General features: G+C 46.9%; 1 protein-coding gene across 1 annotated transcript in view; it reads right to left on the reverse strand.

Annotated features, from left to right (window-relative positions):
* Nucleotides 1-10,382, reverse strand: part of gen1 (GEN1 Holliday junction 5' flap endonuclease) — a 31,763-nt gene extending 21,381 nt beyond the window's left edge. The window contains exons 1-4 of the mRNA XM_033021558.1: nt 10,231-10,382; nt 9,538-9,717; nt 6,069-6,261; nt 2,146-2,322 (exon numbers count right to left, since the gene is read on the reverse strand). Coding sequence (XP_032877449.1) covers nt 2,146-2,322; nt 6,069-6,261; nt 9,538-9,698 — 531 coding nt within the window. The 5' untranslated portion in view covers nt 9,699-9,717; nt 10,231-10,382. The remainder of the gene's footprint in view (nt 1-2,145; nt 2,323-6,068; nt 6,262-9,537; nt 9,718-10,230) is intronic.
* Between the last annotated feature and the right edge of the window lie 6,555 nt (nt 10,383-16,937).

The raw sequence follows: 16,937 nt of genomic DNA on the forward strand, positions 1-16,937 counted from the left end.
CCCTGATATATTGTGGATTTAACACTGCAGGAAGCAAATTTTAGCATTATTATCCCTCGTGGGTAATAGACGCCAAAACGAGGAAATTTTTACATATTTCAGTAGAGATTTTCCTTGTGATTTTAGAAACCCACTCCTCTATAAATTTGGTCAATTGTTTCCCCGACCTTTTTTTATTAAAATTGTTGACCAATCTGATCTTTTTTTTCAATCTGACCGCTACCCAGCTGCTGACGTTCAATAATGGTGAAATTTTAACATATTCTGGTAGTAATTTAACTTGATTTCAAAAAACCACTCCTCTGTAAATCTGGTTAATTATTGCACGAGCTATTAACTAAAAATTTTCACCAAACTGACATTTAAAAAAAAAATATAAAGCCTGCCCAGCTGCTGACTTCACAATGCCTTTCCTCGTGGCCCACCTGCCTCCTGCCACCACCCCCCCCCCCGGATTAATGCAGCTGTTGTCAACGCGCATGCGCAGTTTTCCACGAGGTCGTTAGACCACCCCCCCCACTTCAAAAGGCGCAGAAAGATCGAGAAAGTTCTGCAGCAAAGATCCTGCAGCTCTGCTATTGGATCTTTGTTCTGCAGAACCCGAGGTCAGAGGTGCTCACGCGCTGAAGAAGTTTCTCCTCGCTGCCGGCGCAGCATGTGAAGCCACGCCCCTCTCCCGCCCGCCCGCTCAGCTGCGGGTTTCTAGAGGGTCAGGCCGGTTCTGTCTTTCTCAGCTTTTCACAGCCTACTCACTCGCCCGGCTCCCCTCCACCTCCCCCCCCCTCCCCACCTCTTCTCACCTCCCTCCCTCGTCTCTACCCGTCACAGGGGACGTCCTCCTCTCACTGTCCGCGGCCTGATTGTCTGCAACGCTGGGGGAAGCCACGATCGGCAGGTCCTCCACTGCTTTTGGCAGCTTGCTGTAGGATCTTAGGTCCTCAGATCGCTCCGGGCCACTGTACGCTGCCGCACCGCCCCACTCCTCTCTCTCTCTCCCCCCCTCCTCTCTCTTTCTCCCCCCCCTCTCTCTTTCTCCCCCCCTCCTCTCTCTCCCCCTCCCCCACCCTCCCTCCCCTAAACCATCTTCTCCCCTCCCCTCCACACCCTCCCCCATCCCTTCCTCCCCCCCACCTCTCCCTCTCCTCCCATCTCTCTCCCTCCCCTCCCATCTCTCTCTCTCTCCTCCCATCTCTCTCTCTCTCCTCCCATCTCTCTCTCTCTCCCCTCCTCCCCCACCCTCCCTCTCCTCCTCCCCTCCACCCCCCTCTCCCTCTGTCTCTTGCCCTTTTTGTCTCTGCCCTTCTCTCTCTAGGGCGGTTATGGGGTAAAGGAGCAAATTAATAATATTAATACAATATCAAGGTGGGTAGTTAGCGTGTGTGCGGGGGGGGGGGGAAGGGTGGTTAGTGTGTGTGTGGGGGTGGTTAGTGTGTGACGCCGCATGCAGCCCTCCCCCCACCCCCGCAACCGCACGTTGGGGGAATAGACCCAACGGGTCTGCACTTGGTCCAGTATACTTATAAAACTCTGATCTGATCTTTTGTTTGTTCACTTGTGAATCACATCTTCTTCAAAACCCGACGCGCTAATGGTGAAATTTTTTACTTATTCCGGTAGAGATTTACCTCATGATGTCGAATATTGTCTCATCTGAAAATTTGATTTGAGTTTTTTAACTAAAATTGTTCACCAATCTGAGATCTTTTTAAAATCTAACGTGCTGAAGCGAGCTGGATGACGTCACAATGCCTCTGCTCCTCGCGGCAAGCTGCGTAGAATTTTCAACGCGCTGCCTGCTGGGCACTGTTTTCCAGGAGTGACGTCACCAACCTCTCCCTCCCTCACCCCCCCGGTTCTTCAAAAGATGTAGAAAGAACGAGCAAGTGGGCTCTGTTCTGCAGATCCCAAGGTCTTCCGAGGTCACGCTTTGGTAATTTCATATAAATGATTGGAATTATTTTGAACTTGAACTTTCTTTATCCAATAGGTTTATTTTTGCCATTGCTTCCTGTTGAGCTAATTAAAAGATGGAGACAGGAAATACATTTCAGAAAGAGCACACACATATTTAATGTGCTACAAATTTTAAGAAAGAAAATGTAACGATATTCCTAATGTTACCACAATGTGTAAACTCTGAGGTACCTTTGTGTTTATAGTCAAGTTTCTGTACACAGTCTGTGCTCCATATAAAAAAGCATCACCATCATTGGTGACACATCCATCGACGTATCCATTTTCATTTAGATAGGCACACATAGCTTCAGCCTCACCAGCTGCACAAACCCATGGGTTACCCAAATAATCCAAAAATTCACAGCACTGAAAAAGAACAAAATAACCAAATTTCAATTCACTCAATACTTAAAGGGTACTTTTTTTTTGCAGATATTTACATATTACAAAGATAGAGAAATCAAATTTGCAGAAAAATGTACAATATTTCCTCAAACCACCATTGCACACCAATTTAAAAACTTCAATATAAAAATTGGCTTTAAGCCAAAACAAAATAATTAATATTAGTTGTGCTATTAGAACATTTCACTGAACTAAAACTCAGTTCCATTTATGAAGCAAACGAAACACTAAACATGTTTCACTTACAAGCTCCCAGTAAGAGTCCAGAACTAATGTTCTGAAAACAAAGTAAATTGCTAATTTTTTTCTAATTCAATTTGTTAAAAGGATAGTCACCTTTTCCTTATGAATAGTATTTAAATGCATTTGTCATAAAGAACATAGAACAGTAGACAGCCTCTCTGGAAAACATGTATAGGTATTCCTTATATTAACATAATTTGGCCCACAATGCCTGTGCTGAACATGATGTAAAGACCAACTCTTCCCAATCTGCACATGATCTACATTCTTCCCCCCCCCCCCCCTATCATATTTATAGCAATATCAAAAATGCTGTCATATTTCCCTCCACCACCATCCTCGGCAGCTCGTTCCAGGCATTCACCAACATCTGTATAAACATTTGTTCCGCACATCTCTAAACTTTGTACTTCTCTTCTTTAAGCTATAAAGATCAAACAAAACTACAGAAGTTAAAAAAGATCCATGTCTAATTTGCATGCCTAAATACAACTAAAAATAACTTTTAATTTAGACATTTAGAAGGTATAAAGTACATTGTCCAGGTGCAGATTAGGTGTTGCTAGTGGATCAATAATTTTACTAATATCTAGTGCAATATCCCAGTTAACATTTAAGGTAGACAAAAATGCTGGAGAAACTCAGCGGGTGAGGCAGCATCTATGGATAGTGCAATATCCCAGTTAACATTTAGATAAGTAGATGCAATAAACTGGCTTTCATTGTCCGAATTGCAGAGTTGACTATAACTCTGATAGTCATAAAGTCATAGACTGATAGTGTGGCAACAGGCCCAACTTGCCCACAATAGGCAACAGGTCCCAGCTACACTAGTCCCACCTGCCTGCGCATGGCCCATATCCCTCTAAACATGTCCTTTCCATGCACCTGTCTAATTGTTTCTTAGACGTTGGGATAGTCCCAGCCTCAAATACCTCCTCTGGCAGCTTGTTCCATACACCCACCACCCTTTGTATGAAAAAGTTACCCCTCAGATTCCTATTAAATCTTTGCCTCTTCACCTTGAACTTATGTCTTCTATTCCTCTCATGATTTTATACACTTCTATAAGATCTCCCCTCATCTTCTTGCACTCCAAGGAATAGAGACCCAGCCTACTCAACTTCTCCCTATAACTCAGACCCTCTAGTCCTGGCAACATCCTCGTAAATCTTCTCTGAACCCTTTCAAGCTTGACAATATCTATTCTATAACATGGTGCCCAGAACCGAACACAATACTCTAAATGCGGTCTCACCAACGTCTTATACAACTGCAACATGACCTCCCAACTTCTATACTCAATACTGACTGATGAAGGCCAATGTGCCAAATGCCTTTTTGACCACCTTATCTACCTGCGACTCGACCTTCAAGGAACCATGCACCTGCACTCCTAGATCCCTCTGGGAATAGGAATAGGAATACTTTGTCACATGTGACTAGGCAGTGAGCTTCTTTGCTTGCATACCCAATGTATACAAATAGCAGCCACCTACGGCGCTGACAAAGTTACAAAGCACGCCGGCTACCCCTTTTGTCCCCCCTCGCCCACACCACAGCGGTTCCCCCACGCTGGGTCCCCATTGTCCTACAACACTCCCCAGAGGCCTACCATTCACTGTGTAGGTCCTGCCCTTGTTAAACGTCCGAAAAATGCAACATCTCACACTTCTCTGTATTAAATTCCATCAACCATTCCTCAGCCCACCTGGCCAATCAATCCAGGTCGTCCTGCAATCTTTCACAACGGGCCCAGCACCGATCCGCGAGTCACACCACGAGTCACAGGCCTCCAGTCCGAGAATAGACAATAGGTGCAGAAGTAGGCCATTCGGCCCTTCGAGTCAGCACCGCCATTCAATGTGACCATGGTTGATCATGCCCAATCAATACCCCGTTCCTACCTTCTCCCCATATCCCCTGACTCCGCTATCTTTAAGAGCCCTATCTAGCTCTCTCTTGAAAGTATCCAGAGAACCGGCCTCCACCGCCCTATGAGGCAGTGAATTCCAAAGACTCACAACTCTCTGTGAGAAAAAGTGTTTCCTCATCTCTGTTCTAAATGGCTTACCCCTTATTCTTAAACTGTGGCCCCTGGTTCTCGACTCCCCCAACATCGAGAACATGTTTCCTGCCTCTAGCGTGTCCAAACCCTTAACAATTTTATTTGTTTCAAAAAGGTTCCCCTCTCATCCTTCTAAACTCCAGAGTGTACAAGCCCAGCCGCTCCATTCTCTCAGCATATGACAGTCCCGCCATCCCGGGAATTAACCTTGTAAACCTACGCTGCACTCCTTCAATAGCAAGAATGTCCTTCCTTAAATTAGTGGACCAAAACTGCACACAATACTCCAGATGTGGTCTCACTAGGGCTCTGTACAACAGAAGAAGGACCTCTTTGCTCCTATACTCGAATCCTCTCGTTATAAAGACTAACATGCCATTCGCTTTCTTCACTGCCTGCTGTACCTGCATGCTTACTTTCATAGACTGATGAACAAGGACCCCCAGATCCCGTTGTACTTCCCCTTTTCCCAACAACGCCATTTAGATAGTAATCTACCTTCCTGTTTTTGATACCAAAGTGGATAACCTCACATTTATCCACATTAAACTTCACCTGCCATGCATCTGCCCACTCCCCCAACCTGTCCAAGTCACCCTGCATTCTCATAGAATCCTCCTCACAGTTCACACTGCCACCCAGCTTTGTGTCATCTGCAAATTTGCAAACGTTACTTTGAATCCCTTCATCCAAATCATTGATGTGTATTGTAAATAGCTGCGGTCCAAGTGCCGAGTCTTGCAGTACCCCACTAGTCACTGCCTGCCATTCTGAAAGGGACCCATTAATCTCTACTCTTTGTTTCGTGTCCGCCAACCAATTTTCTAAGCATGTCAGCACTCTACCCCCAATACCATGTGCCCTAATTTTGCCCACTAATCTCCTATGTGGGACCTTATCAAATGCTTTCTGAAAGTGCAAGTATACTACATCCACTGGCTTCTCCCTTGTCCATTTTCATAGTTACATCCTCAGAAAATGTCCCCTTCGTAAATCCATGCTGACTCAGACCGATCCTGTTACTGCTATCCAAATGTGCGGCTATTTCATCTTTTATAATTGACTCCAGCATCTTCCCCACCACCGATGTCAGGTTAACTGGTCTATAATTCCGTTTTCGCTCTCTGGCCTTTCTTAAAAAGTGGGATAACATTAGCTACCCTCCAATCCGCAGGAACTGATCCCGAGTCGAAAGAATATTGGAAACCTTCCACCATCCATGAAGCTAATTTTCTATCCATTCCACAATCTCACCTTGGATCCCAGGCAATCTAACCTTCCAGAGCAGCCTTCCATGTGGAACCTTGTCGAATGCCTTGCTGATGATAACAAAAGGGATAACACTCATGGATCCACAGGTCATGGTGCCAAAATGTACCTCTCAGATAACACTAACCTCTTTAAGAACAGATTTAAAATGAGATCTTCCTGTCCGAACAATACAACTCCCTGGCTTTCTGGACCCGCCACGTCGTATCTCATTTCTTTTACTCATCGTGTCAGCCTTCAATTTTGGTGCGGCACCTTCTGTTACAAAGATAAGTCTCACATCCATCAAAGTGAGATATGAAGTACGGAAAAATAAATTTCTAAAATTAAAGCAAAAAATTAATTAGCAATGAATTACAACATAACAATGGGAACATTTGTAAATATTGGCTTTCTAATATCAGAAATATGCCTTTAGATATTAGAGATACATCGTGGAAACAGGCCCTTTGTCACACTGAGTCCACGTCAACTAGCAAATACCCTGCACACTAACACTATCTGACACACTATGGGCAATTTTTACAATTTACATTAGCCAATTAACCTACAAACCTGTACATCTTTGGAGTGTGGGAGGCATCGGAACACCCGGAGAAAACCCACACGGTCACAGGGAGAACGTACAAACTACGTACGCAACACCCATAGTCAGAATCAAACTCGAGTCTCTGGCGCTGTATGGCAGCAACTCTATCGCTGCTCGACTATGCCAATGAGAGATTAAATGGGATTAAATACAGGTACCCAATCTACACACTTAAGTGGTTTGCTTCATCATCTTCATTATTATGCTTACAAGCAGAATTGCCTACCATATGAATTTATCATCAGAAAATAACAGGCATAAACTGCATAAGTAATGTTCTGAAATGACTTTGAATAGTGTACCAGTTAAATACTGCATTGAGAGAAGAAAAATACATTTCTATGAGCATTCTTTGTGTTTTTTTTTACACACATTATCTTCAATGTATTTAGTATCATTGTTTTCATTCCACAGATTCGGATTCAGATCCATGTCACTGTTCCTTATCCAACCAAACAATACAAGTCTAATTTTGATTCAATATCTTGATTCAATATTTGGAATCCCTTCCAAATAGAAGACTGACACATTGTTTTTCTTTTCATGTTATTAATAATTAAGGGAACAAGATTTAAAGAGATGTCTTTCAGTGTGTTAATGTCGATCCTGTAACAGCCACTGGCACGGTGGCGTAGCAGTAGAGTGACTGCCAGGGACCCGGTTTTGATCCCGACTACGGAAGCTTGTCTATACGGAGTTTATACATTCTCCCCGTGACCTGCATGGGTTTCCTCCGAGATCTTTGTGTTCCTCCCACACGCCAAAGACATACAGGTTTGTAGGTTAATTGGCTTGGTATAGTGTGTGTAGGGTAGTGTTAATGTGCAGTGATTGCTGGTCGGTGCAGACTCGGTGGGTCGAAGGGCTTGTTTCAGTGCTGTATCTCTAAACAAAACAAAAATTAATATGTTCTACCGAACGTATTCCGAACAAAAATTAATAAATTAATAAGTCCTACGACCTTATTTCCACATACCTCGACTCCATCCTATCCCCCCTGGTTAAATCCCTCCCAACCTATGTCCAAGACAGAACACACGCTCTTCGTCTACTCCAGGACTTCTGTTTTCTAGGCCCCAGTTCCCTCATCTTCACCATGGATGTCCAGTCACTCTACACCTCCATCCCCCACCAGGAGGGTCTCAAAGCACTCTGTTTCTTCCTCGACCACAGAACCAACCAATCCCTGTCTACTGATACTCTCCTCTGCCTAGCAGAGCTGGTCCTTACTCTTAATAACTTTGTTTTCGACTCCTCCCATTTCCTCCAAATACAAGGCGTAGCTATGGGCACGCGCATGGGCCCTAGCTATGCCTGCCTCTTTGTAGGGTGCGTCGAACAATCCTTGTTCGAGGCGTACCAGGGCCCCATCCCAGAACTCTACCTCCGCTACATCGACGACTGCATTGGTGCTACCTCCTGCACCCACACACAACTCACTGACTTCATCCATTTCTCCACTAACTTCCATCCGACAATCAAATACACCTGGACCATTTCCGACAATTCCCTACTATTTCTTGACCTCACTATCTCCATCGCAGGTGATAGACTACTGACCGACATCTACTATAAACCCTTGACTCCCATGGCTATCTGGACTACACTTCTTCCCACCCTGCTTCCTGTAAGGACTCCATCCCCTACTCCCAATTCCTCCGTCTACGCCGCATCTACAGTTAAATTATTCAGTTTAAAATTAAAACAGTTTAATTATTCATGTGTGTATATATTTATGCAAAGGTATATGGACACGCTGATCTGTTCAGTATTCGTGCCTACTATGTTCTGGTGTGCTAAAGCAAAGCAGGAATTTCATTGTCCTATCAGGGACACGTGACAATAAAACTCTCTTGAACTCTTGATCTGCACCCAGCATGAGGTGTTCCACACCAGGGCATCGGAGATGTCCTCATTCTTCAGGGAACTGGGGTTCCCCTCTTCTACTATAGATGAGGCTCTCACCAGGGTCTCTTTTATACCCCGTGACCGATCTCACTCCCCGACCATACCCCGACTCGTAACAGAGTCCCCCTTGTCCTCACCTTCCACCCTACCAGTCGTCACATACAACAAATAATCCTCCGACATTTTCGCCACCTCTAACATGATCCCACCACTTGCCACATCTTCCCATCTCCTCCCCTGTCTGCTTCCGCAGAGACCGCTCCCTCCGTAACTCCCTGGTCAATTCACCCCCTCAACCACCCCCTCTACGGGCACCTTCGCTTGCAACCGCAGGAAATGCTACACTTGTTGCTTTACCTCCCCCCTTGACTCCATTCAAAGACCCAAGCAGTCTTTCCAGGTGCGGCAGAGGTTCACCTGCACCTTCTCCAACCTCATCTATTGCATCCGCTGCTCTAGATGTCAGCTGCTCTACATCGGTGAGACCAAGCGTAGGCTTGGCGATCGCTTCGCCCAAAACCTCCTCTCGGTTCACAATAACCAACCTGATCTCCCAGTGGCTCAGCACTTCAATCCCCACTCCCATTCCGAATCCGACCTTTCTGGCCTGGGCCTTCTCCATGGCCAGAGTGAGGACCACCATAAATTGGAGGAGCAGCACCTCATATTCCGCTTGGGCAGTTTGCAACTCAGCGGTATGAACATTGACTTCTCTAATTTCAGGTATTCCCTACTTTCTCCTCCCCTTCTCAGCTCTCAATCAGCCCACTGTCTCCACCTCTTCCTTTCTTCTTCCTGCCCCCCACCCTCACATCAGTTTGAAGGGTCTCGACCCGAAACATTGCCTATTTCCTTCGCTCCATAGATGCTGCCTCACCTGCTGAGTTTCTCCAGCATTTTTGTCTACCAAAAATTAATAAAGCATTACTCTCCTCTCATATATAGCAGTTGGTCTGTCCAGTAGCATAATATCAAAACGTATTCAAGGGAATATTTTTGATGACACAGGTGGGTCAATATTTTATTAGACATGATTTCAATCAAAATCCATAAACGAGTGTTGCTATGAATCATTTAATAATTATGGATGTTATGTTACCTGAGATGAGGCTTGATAACTGTTCCCATCATGCCTTTTACTGTCTGAGCCTCACAGACCCACAAGCTCATATCCACAGCTAATGTTTTCCCTTTCAGATTGTGCAATGGAACATTTTCTTTCACAGGCTCCAAAATCTGCCACAAGTCGTGAACGCCCATGATTCCAGCTGTTCAGAAACTAAAAGACAAATATAGTATTTATAATGTGCATAACCAGATACTGTTGATTGTGTTTTTTTAATGCAGAAAGTCCCTAATTGACAACACTCTCATCTCAATAAGCAAAGATCAAATTGGGTGCCAATATAACAATGACTACATTTCAGAAGAAAGTCAATGGATAAAGAAAAAATGAAATAGAACAAAAAATAACCCTGAAATCCCAGATAAATCAGGATGCTATGCTCAGGTCATATGCAGCAATTTTGGAGGTTTAATGGAAAAAGCATTTCATTCCCAGGAACAAGTGTAGGTGGGTGAGGAGAGGAGCTTGGCAAGAAGGAGGGTTTTCGTTGATTGGTCTTGGGGGCACCATTACCCCGCCTGAGAGCCGACGTCTCTGCAAGCTCCTCCTGAGCAAAGATTATAGTGGAGCTATAATCCTCTATAATCTTTGCTCCTGAGCTCCGTTCTTCTCCCGGCCTATCCTATGCATGCATCCCCTGCTGGGCTCCGCTGCGGGTGCATTTACCTCTCCCAACGTCTATGCAATGTACCGTTCCCGCTCTCTTAGTGAAGGCGGATGGTGACAGACGCGAGCAAAGATCCAATAGCTACAGGATCTTTGGACTCGAGGATCGAGGATCGAGGATCGAGCACCAGCCGCCGCCGCCGCCGCCGTTCCGTTCAAATTCCGCATCCGCGATGCGGCGCGTGCGCAGTGTTCACCGGCTCCCCGACGCTCGGCGGAGCCCGAGACTGGGCATGCGCACCGCTACAGCACGGCCGAAGGTGACGTCAGAGCCCGCCGAGGGGCCAACCGTCGAGTGACGGGGCGCTCGGCCAGGGGCATCAGCGCGCATGCGCCGGCTGCCAAGAGCAGGCGAGCTCCAAAGCTGCTATAAGATCTTTGCTCCAAAGTGGTTCACAACGTCCTGCAGCAACTGCACTTGATGCAGACAGGTGGCGCTTCTTCATGTGCAGCAAAGATACAAGAGGAGCTGTATTTTTGCTGCAGATGCTGGTTTAAACCGAAGATAAACATAAAATGCTGGAGTAACTCAGTGGGACAGGTAGCATCTCTGGAGAGAAAGAATGGGTGACGTTTCGGGTCGAGACCCTTCTTCAGACTGAGAGTCAGGGGAAAGGGAAACGAGAGATATATTCAATTCAACTTTAATGTCATTGCACAAATACTGAGTATGGGTACAACGAAATGCAGTTTTGCGTCAGTCCGTAGTAGTAGTGCATATAGAAATTTAAAAAAAAAGAAGATACAGAATAATCAAAAATACAGAATAATTAAACAATGGGGACGGAGGGACCGGAGAAATCTATCGGCGGGACTCCGAGTTCAGCAATGTGATGGTATAATTGTAGAAGCTGTTCCTCATCCTACTGGTACGAGACCTGAGGCTCCTGTACCGCCTCCCTGATGGGAGGAGGGCAAACAGTCCATGGTTGGGGTGGGAGGGGTCTTTAATGATCTTCCCAGCCCGTCTCAGACACCGCTTTCGGTGGAGGGCATCCATGGCAGGGAGCGGGGCACCGATGATGTGCTGCGCGGTTTTCACCACCCGTTGTAGTGCCTTCCTGTCCGCAACAGTGCAGCTGCTGTACCATACCGTGAAGCAGGTGGTCAGGATGCTCTCGATGGTACAGCGGTAGAAGTTGGTCAGGATCTGGGGGGACAGGTGGGCTTTCTTGAGCCTCAGGAAGTAAAGGCGCTGCTGTGCCTTTTTGATCAGCTTGGAGGTGTTGAGGGACCAGGACAAATCCTCCGAGATATGTACCCCGAGGAATTTGTAGCTGGAGACGCGCTCCACCTCAGTCCCGTTTATATGGATGGGGGTATGACTGCCTCCTCTGACCTTCCTGAAGTCGACAATAATTTCCTTCGTCTTCTTGGAGTTGAGGACGAGGTTATTGTTGGCACACCAGGTTGTCAGGTGCTGGACCTCCTCTCTGTAGGCTGACTCATCGTTGTCACTGATCAGTCCTACCACCGTGGTGTCGTCAGCAAACTTAATGATGGCGTTGGATCCGTACTTAGGGATGCAGTCGTGGGTGAAGAGGGAGTAGAGGAGAGGGCTGAGCACACAGCCCTGTGGCACTGTGTTCAGTGTTATAGTGGAGGAGGTGAGGTTGTTGACCCTGACAGACTGTGGTCTGTTGGTGAGGAAATCCAGTGTCCAGTTGCAGAGGGAGGTGAAGATGCCAAGTTCGCTGAGTTTGGTGATCAAGCTGGCGGGGATGACAGTGTTAAAGGCAGAGCTGAAATCAATGAACAGCAACCTGATGTAGGAGTTGTTGTTGTCCAGGTGGGTCAGGGCAGAGTGTAGGGCCGCCGATATGGCGTCCTCTGTAGACCTGTTGGCCCGGTAGGCAAACTGATGGGGGTCCAGTGTGGGGGGGAGGCTGACATTGAGGTGAGCCAAGATCAGCCGCTCAAAGCACTTAGCAATGACAGGGGTGAGTGCCACTGGGCGGAAATCGTTGAGACTCCCTGTGGCTGACTGTTTGGGCACTGGCACAATGGTTGATGTCTTGAGGCAAGTGGGGACAACACCCTGGGCCAGTGAGAGATTGAAAATGTCAGTGAAGACTGGGGATAGTTGTCCAGCACATGCCCTAAGAACCCGGCCAGGGATGCCATCGGGGCCGGCAGCTTTGCGCTCATTCACCTTGCTCAGTGCATCTTGTACAGCAGAGGTGGAGAGACTGAGGGGTTGTTCATTCGGGGGTGGAGCAACTTTGATGGCTGGGGTTTTGTTGTCCCGGTCAAAGCGAGCATAGAAATGGTTTAGCTCGTCAGGAAGGGTGGCGTTGTCTGGGGGAGGGGTGTTAACTTTATGGTAATCGGCAAGGGATTTGATTCCTTGCCACATGCGCCTGGGGTCAGAGTTGTTTTGGAAGTGCTCCTCAATCCGCCGTTTGTGATTGAGTTTGGCATTCCTAATTCCCATTTTCAGATTGGCCCTGGATGAGCTGTATCCCTCAGCGTTGCCAGATCTGAAAGCGACATCGCGAGCCTTCAGTAGGAGTCTGACCTCCCTGCTCATCCACGGCTTCTGGTTAGGGAAGGTCTTTATCTCTTTGTGGGTAGTGACATTATCGGTGCAAATTTTATATAGTCCATAACTGTTGAGGTGTATGAGTTGATGTCCACTTGTGAATTGAAGGTGGACTGAGTAGCAAACAGACTCCAGTCTGTCTGCTGAAACTGCTGCTGTAAAACAGAGACAGCCCCCTCAGGCCAAACCTTCACTGTCCTCATGGTAGGTTTCACACGTCTGATCAGAGGTGTGTATTTGGGGAGCAGGAACAGCGAGAGGTGGTCAGACTGACCAAGGTGGGGGAGGGGGAGGGCTTTGTAGGCTTCAGTAATATTAGTATAAACTAAGTCCAGAATATTGTTTCCTCCGGTTGGGCAGGAAACATGCTGATGGAACCTGGGGAGTACAGTTTTAAGGTCTGAGTGGTTGAAATCACCCACAACAATAAATGCCCCCTCTGGGTGAGCAGATAGATGTTTGCTGATAGCAGCTTGCAGCTCTTCCATTGCTAGCCTGGCATTAGCGTCCGGGGGTACATAGACTGCAGTGATAACAGTCGATGTGAATTCTCTGGGCAAATAGAAGGGCCTGCATATAGGGGGGGGGGGGGGGTTGCACGTAAGGTCATCGGGTCAATGGGCAATGACGCACGGAGCAGTTCAATCCGTCTGGAGGACATGGCAGCCTCCGGCATACTGTTAACACACGAAACGGGTACTTTCATACCTGTTAAATAAAACGCTGAATTCGTCAATTTTTGCGCTGTAAATAATTGTGGAGGGTGACTGAGCGCTCTGAACCAAATGGTCTAGTATCTTTGCTCTGAACCCAAGCACCAAGGTGTAAGCGGCCGAAGGCGCGCATCCCTCGGGACAGCCCCCACTCCCCCCCGGGGTCAGCGCTGTCCGGCCACAGACGCTCTCGGCCGCACTGTCACGGGCTTTGGGTCGGCAGCCCGCACACACGGGGCCGGGTGGTGCGGGACTGCGCCTCCAGGCAGTGGACACACGGGGACGAAAACCCAGTAACGTCCCCGTCAGCTGCAGCAGAGTTGGGGACAGTCTCGTCCCTCTGCCCACCCAGTCACTGGCCGCGCTGCACCAGCACCCCCCCCCGGACTACCCAGCAACGTCCCCGTCAGCTGCAGCAGAATTGAGGACGGTCTTGTCCCTCCACCCACCCAGAGTCACTGACCTACTCCTTCCCCCTACCCCCCCACCCCCGGCCGTAGGGATAGACAGCCCGGGGTCCGCGAGAGTGGAACCAGTCAGACTGGAGTCCGGATGCTGGGACAGAAGAAGGGCCGGCTGTGCTGGCAGCCATAGTCAGTGCTTACCTGCAGTTCACCGCGTGTACGCCAGTTGGCGTTGCGTGGCAACAGTACGGGTCACGGGTCGTGACCTCGACTGCCGTGCAACCTCCCTATAGACGATGATGTAGAGAGATATACAACAAATCAATGAAAGATATGCAAAAATAAGTAACAATGATAAAGAAAACAGGTTATTGTGAGCTGTTTGCTAGGTGAGAGCGAGAAGCTGGTGTATCAGGTGGGGGAGGGATGGAGGGAGAGGGAATGCAGGGGTTACTTGAAGTTGGAGAAATCAATATACCAATGGGATGTAAGGTGCCCAAGCGAAATATGAGATGCTGTTCCTCCAATTTGCGTTTAGCCTCACTGACAATGAAGGAGTGGGAATTAAAGGTCAGTGTGGGAATGTGAAGGGGAATTAAAGTGTTTAACATCTGGGAGATCAGGTTGGCTGCTTGTGGTGGGGGATAAAAAAGTTGGAAAAAGGGGTTCCAACTTTCCCCCTTGATCCCACCTAGACTTGAATTCCACAATACGTTTCTCATCTCCTTTCTAAAGGTACATCCTTTTATTCTGAGGCTAATTCCTCTGGTCCTAGACTCTTCCCACGTGGAAACATCCTCTCCCATTCACTCTATCCAGGCTTTTCATTATTTGCTAAGTTTCAATGAGGTCTCTCCCTTATCCTTTTAAACCCAAGGGAGGACAGGCCCAATGCTGTCAAACGCTCATAGTATGCTAAACCAATCATCCCTGGATCATTCTCATAAACCTCTGGACTCTCTCCAATGCCATCACAGCCCATCCTCAGATATGGGGTCCAAACAGTACATAATACTCAAAATGCGCTCTGACCAGTGCCTTATAAAGCCTCAGCATTACATCCCTGTTTTTATACTCTAGTCCTCACAAGAGCCTTGCATTTGCCCCCACCGATTCAACTTGCAAATGAACTTTTTGGGAATCCTGCACCAGTCCCTTTACACCTCCGATTACTGAATGCTCTGCCAATTTAGAAAAGAGTCTACTCCTTTAATCCTACTACCAAAATACATGACTCCACACTTTGCTACACTATATTTCATCTGCCACTTCTCTGCCCACTCTCCCAACCTGTTCAAGTCTTCTGCAGGGTCCCTGCTTTCTCTACACTACCTGTCCCTCCACCCATCTTTGTATCATTTGCTTGGCCCTAAAGCCTTCAATTCCCTCATCCAAGCCAATGATTTATAACGTGATGAGTAGTGGCTCCAAACCGACCTCTGCGGAACACTGCTAGTCACTGGCAGCCAACCAGAAAAAGGCTCCTTTATTCACACTCTTTGCCTTCTGCCATTCAACCAACCTTCTATCCATACTAGTATCTTCCCTCTGATACCATGGGGTCTCATCTTCTTCAGCAGCCTCAGGTGCTGCGCTTTATCAAAGGCCTTCTGAAAATCCAGGTAAACATCCACAGGCTCTTCTTTGTCTTTCCTGCCATTTACTTCCTCAAAGAATTCTAACAAATTTGTCAGGCAAGATCTCCCCTTCACAAAACCATGCTGAACGGCCTATTTTAACATGTGCTTCGAAATACTCAAAAATCTCATCTTTTATAATGGATTCTAAAATCTTCCCAAGCACTGAAGTCCGCCTATAGTTTCCCTTCATTAATTTCACTCCCTTCTTGAACAGTTGAGTAACATTTGTAATTTTCCAAATGCTCTGCAACTAATCCTGACTCTAGTGATTCTTGTAAGATCACCACTAATGCCTCCATAATCTCTAATAGTGCATCTGGTACAAGTGACTTATCGACCTTCGGACCTTTCAGCTTTCCAAGCACCTCCTCCTTCAGGGGCCAGCAACCTACGTCCCCTGGGCTGAATGCGGTCCGTAAACCGAAATCATCCGGCCTGCAGGCAGATTTCCCCCCCCCCCCGTAATCATCCAGCCCGCCGAGCAGCAGTGCCCCGAGCAGCGACCGAGCTCTGGCTGTACCACATCCTGCGCACCTTCTGTGAACACGTTTAAGAAAGAATTCCAGTTGCTGGAAAAATCGATGGTAGACAAAAATACTCGAGAAACTCAGCGGGCGAGACACGCAAGGATTGCATGAGGCTGCTTGCCCGCTGAGTTTCTCCAGCATTTTTGTCTACCTTCTGTGAACACATGATTTGATGCCTGCCATCTGGGGCCTATGCAGAACAATATTTAAAGTTAATTAATTGGTAGGAGTCGTTAAAGAAAGTTGAGGAACAATATTTTTATCTGAGGATGATATTGAATTAGAACCTGCTGCCTGAAAGGGTGGGAGAGGCAGAAACTCTCATTATATTTAAATCGTATTAAGATGTGTCTGAGAAGAACATGACCTGCACAGTGCTAGCTCTAATGCTGGAATTAGGATGAATAACATTTTTGGCCAGGGGCCTCCTTTTGAATCAGATACTTTTTTAAAAAAACGATTTCTATGCACACACGCAAAATAGAATACCCAAGTAATAATACATGTGATATGTGTTATTAAATGCTGAGGATATGTAGATGAGAAGATATAGCTTGAGATGAACTGCAGCGTCCTCATCAGTACACCTCAGCTATCACTTTTTGACCACCCCATGTTGAGAAGGCAGCATTGCCACCATTTAATTGAGACAAGTATACATCTTTGTCTCTTAATGTCAGACTCATGGTTAGAGTCACCAACATAGAGGCCGGCTCTTTGCTTCACTATATCCAAGCTGACCATCAAGTACCCATCCTATACATCCCATTTACCAGGACATGGTCTGTTGCCTACTAGGCCTTGTCGATTCCAGTGGTCAAACACATGCTTATTAAATATTGTGAAAATACCTTCCTCGCTATCTCCAATACTTCAAACAG

Source organism: Amblyraja radiata, chromosome 5 (assembly GCF_010909765.2).
Source record: "Amblyraja radiata isolate CabotCenter1 chromosome 5, sAmbRad1.1.pri, whole genome shotgun sequence".
NCBI lineage: Eukaryota > Metazoa > Chordata > Chondrichthyes > Rajiformes > Rajidae > Amblyraja > Amblyraja radiata.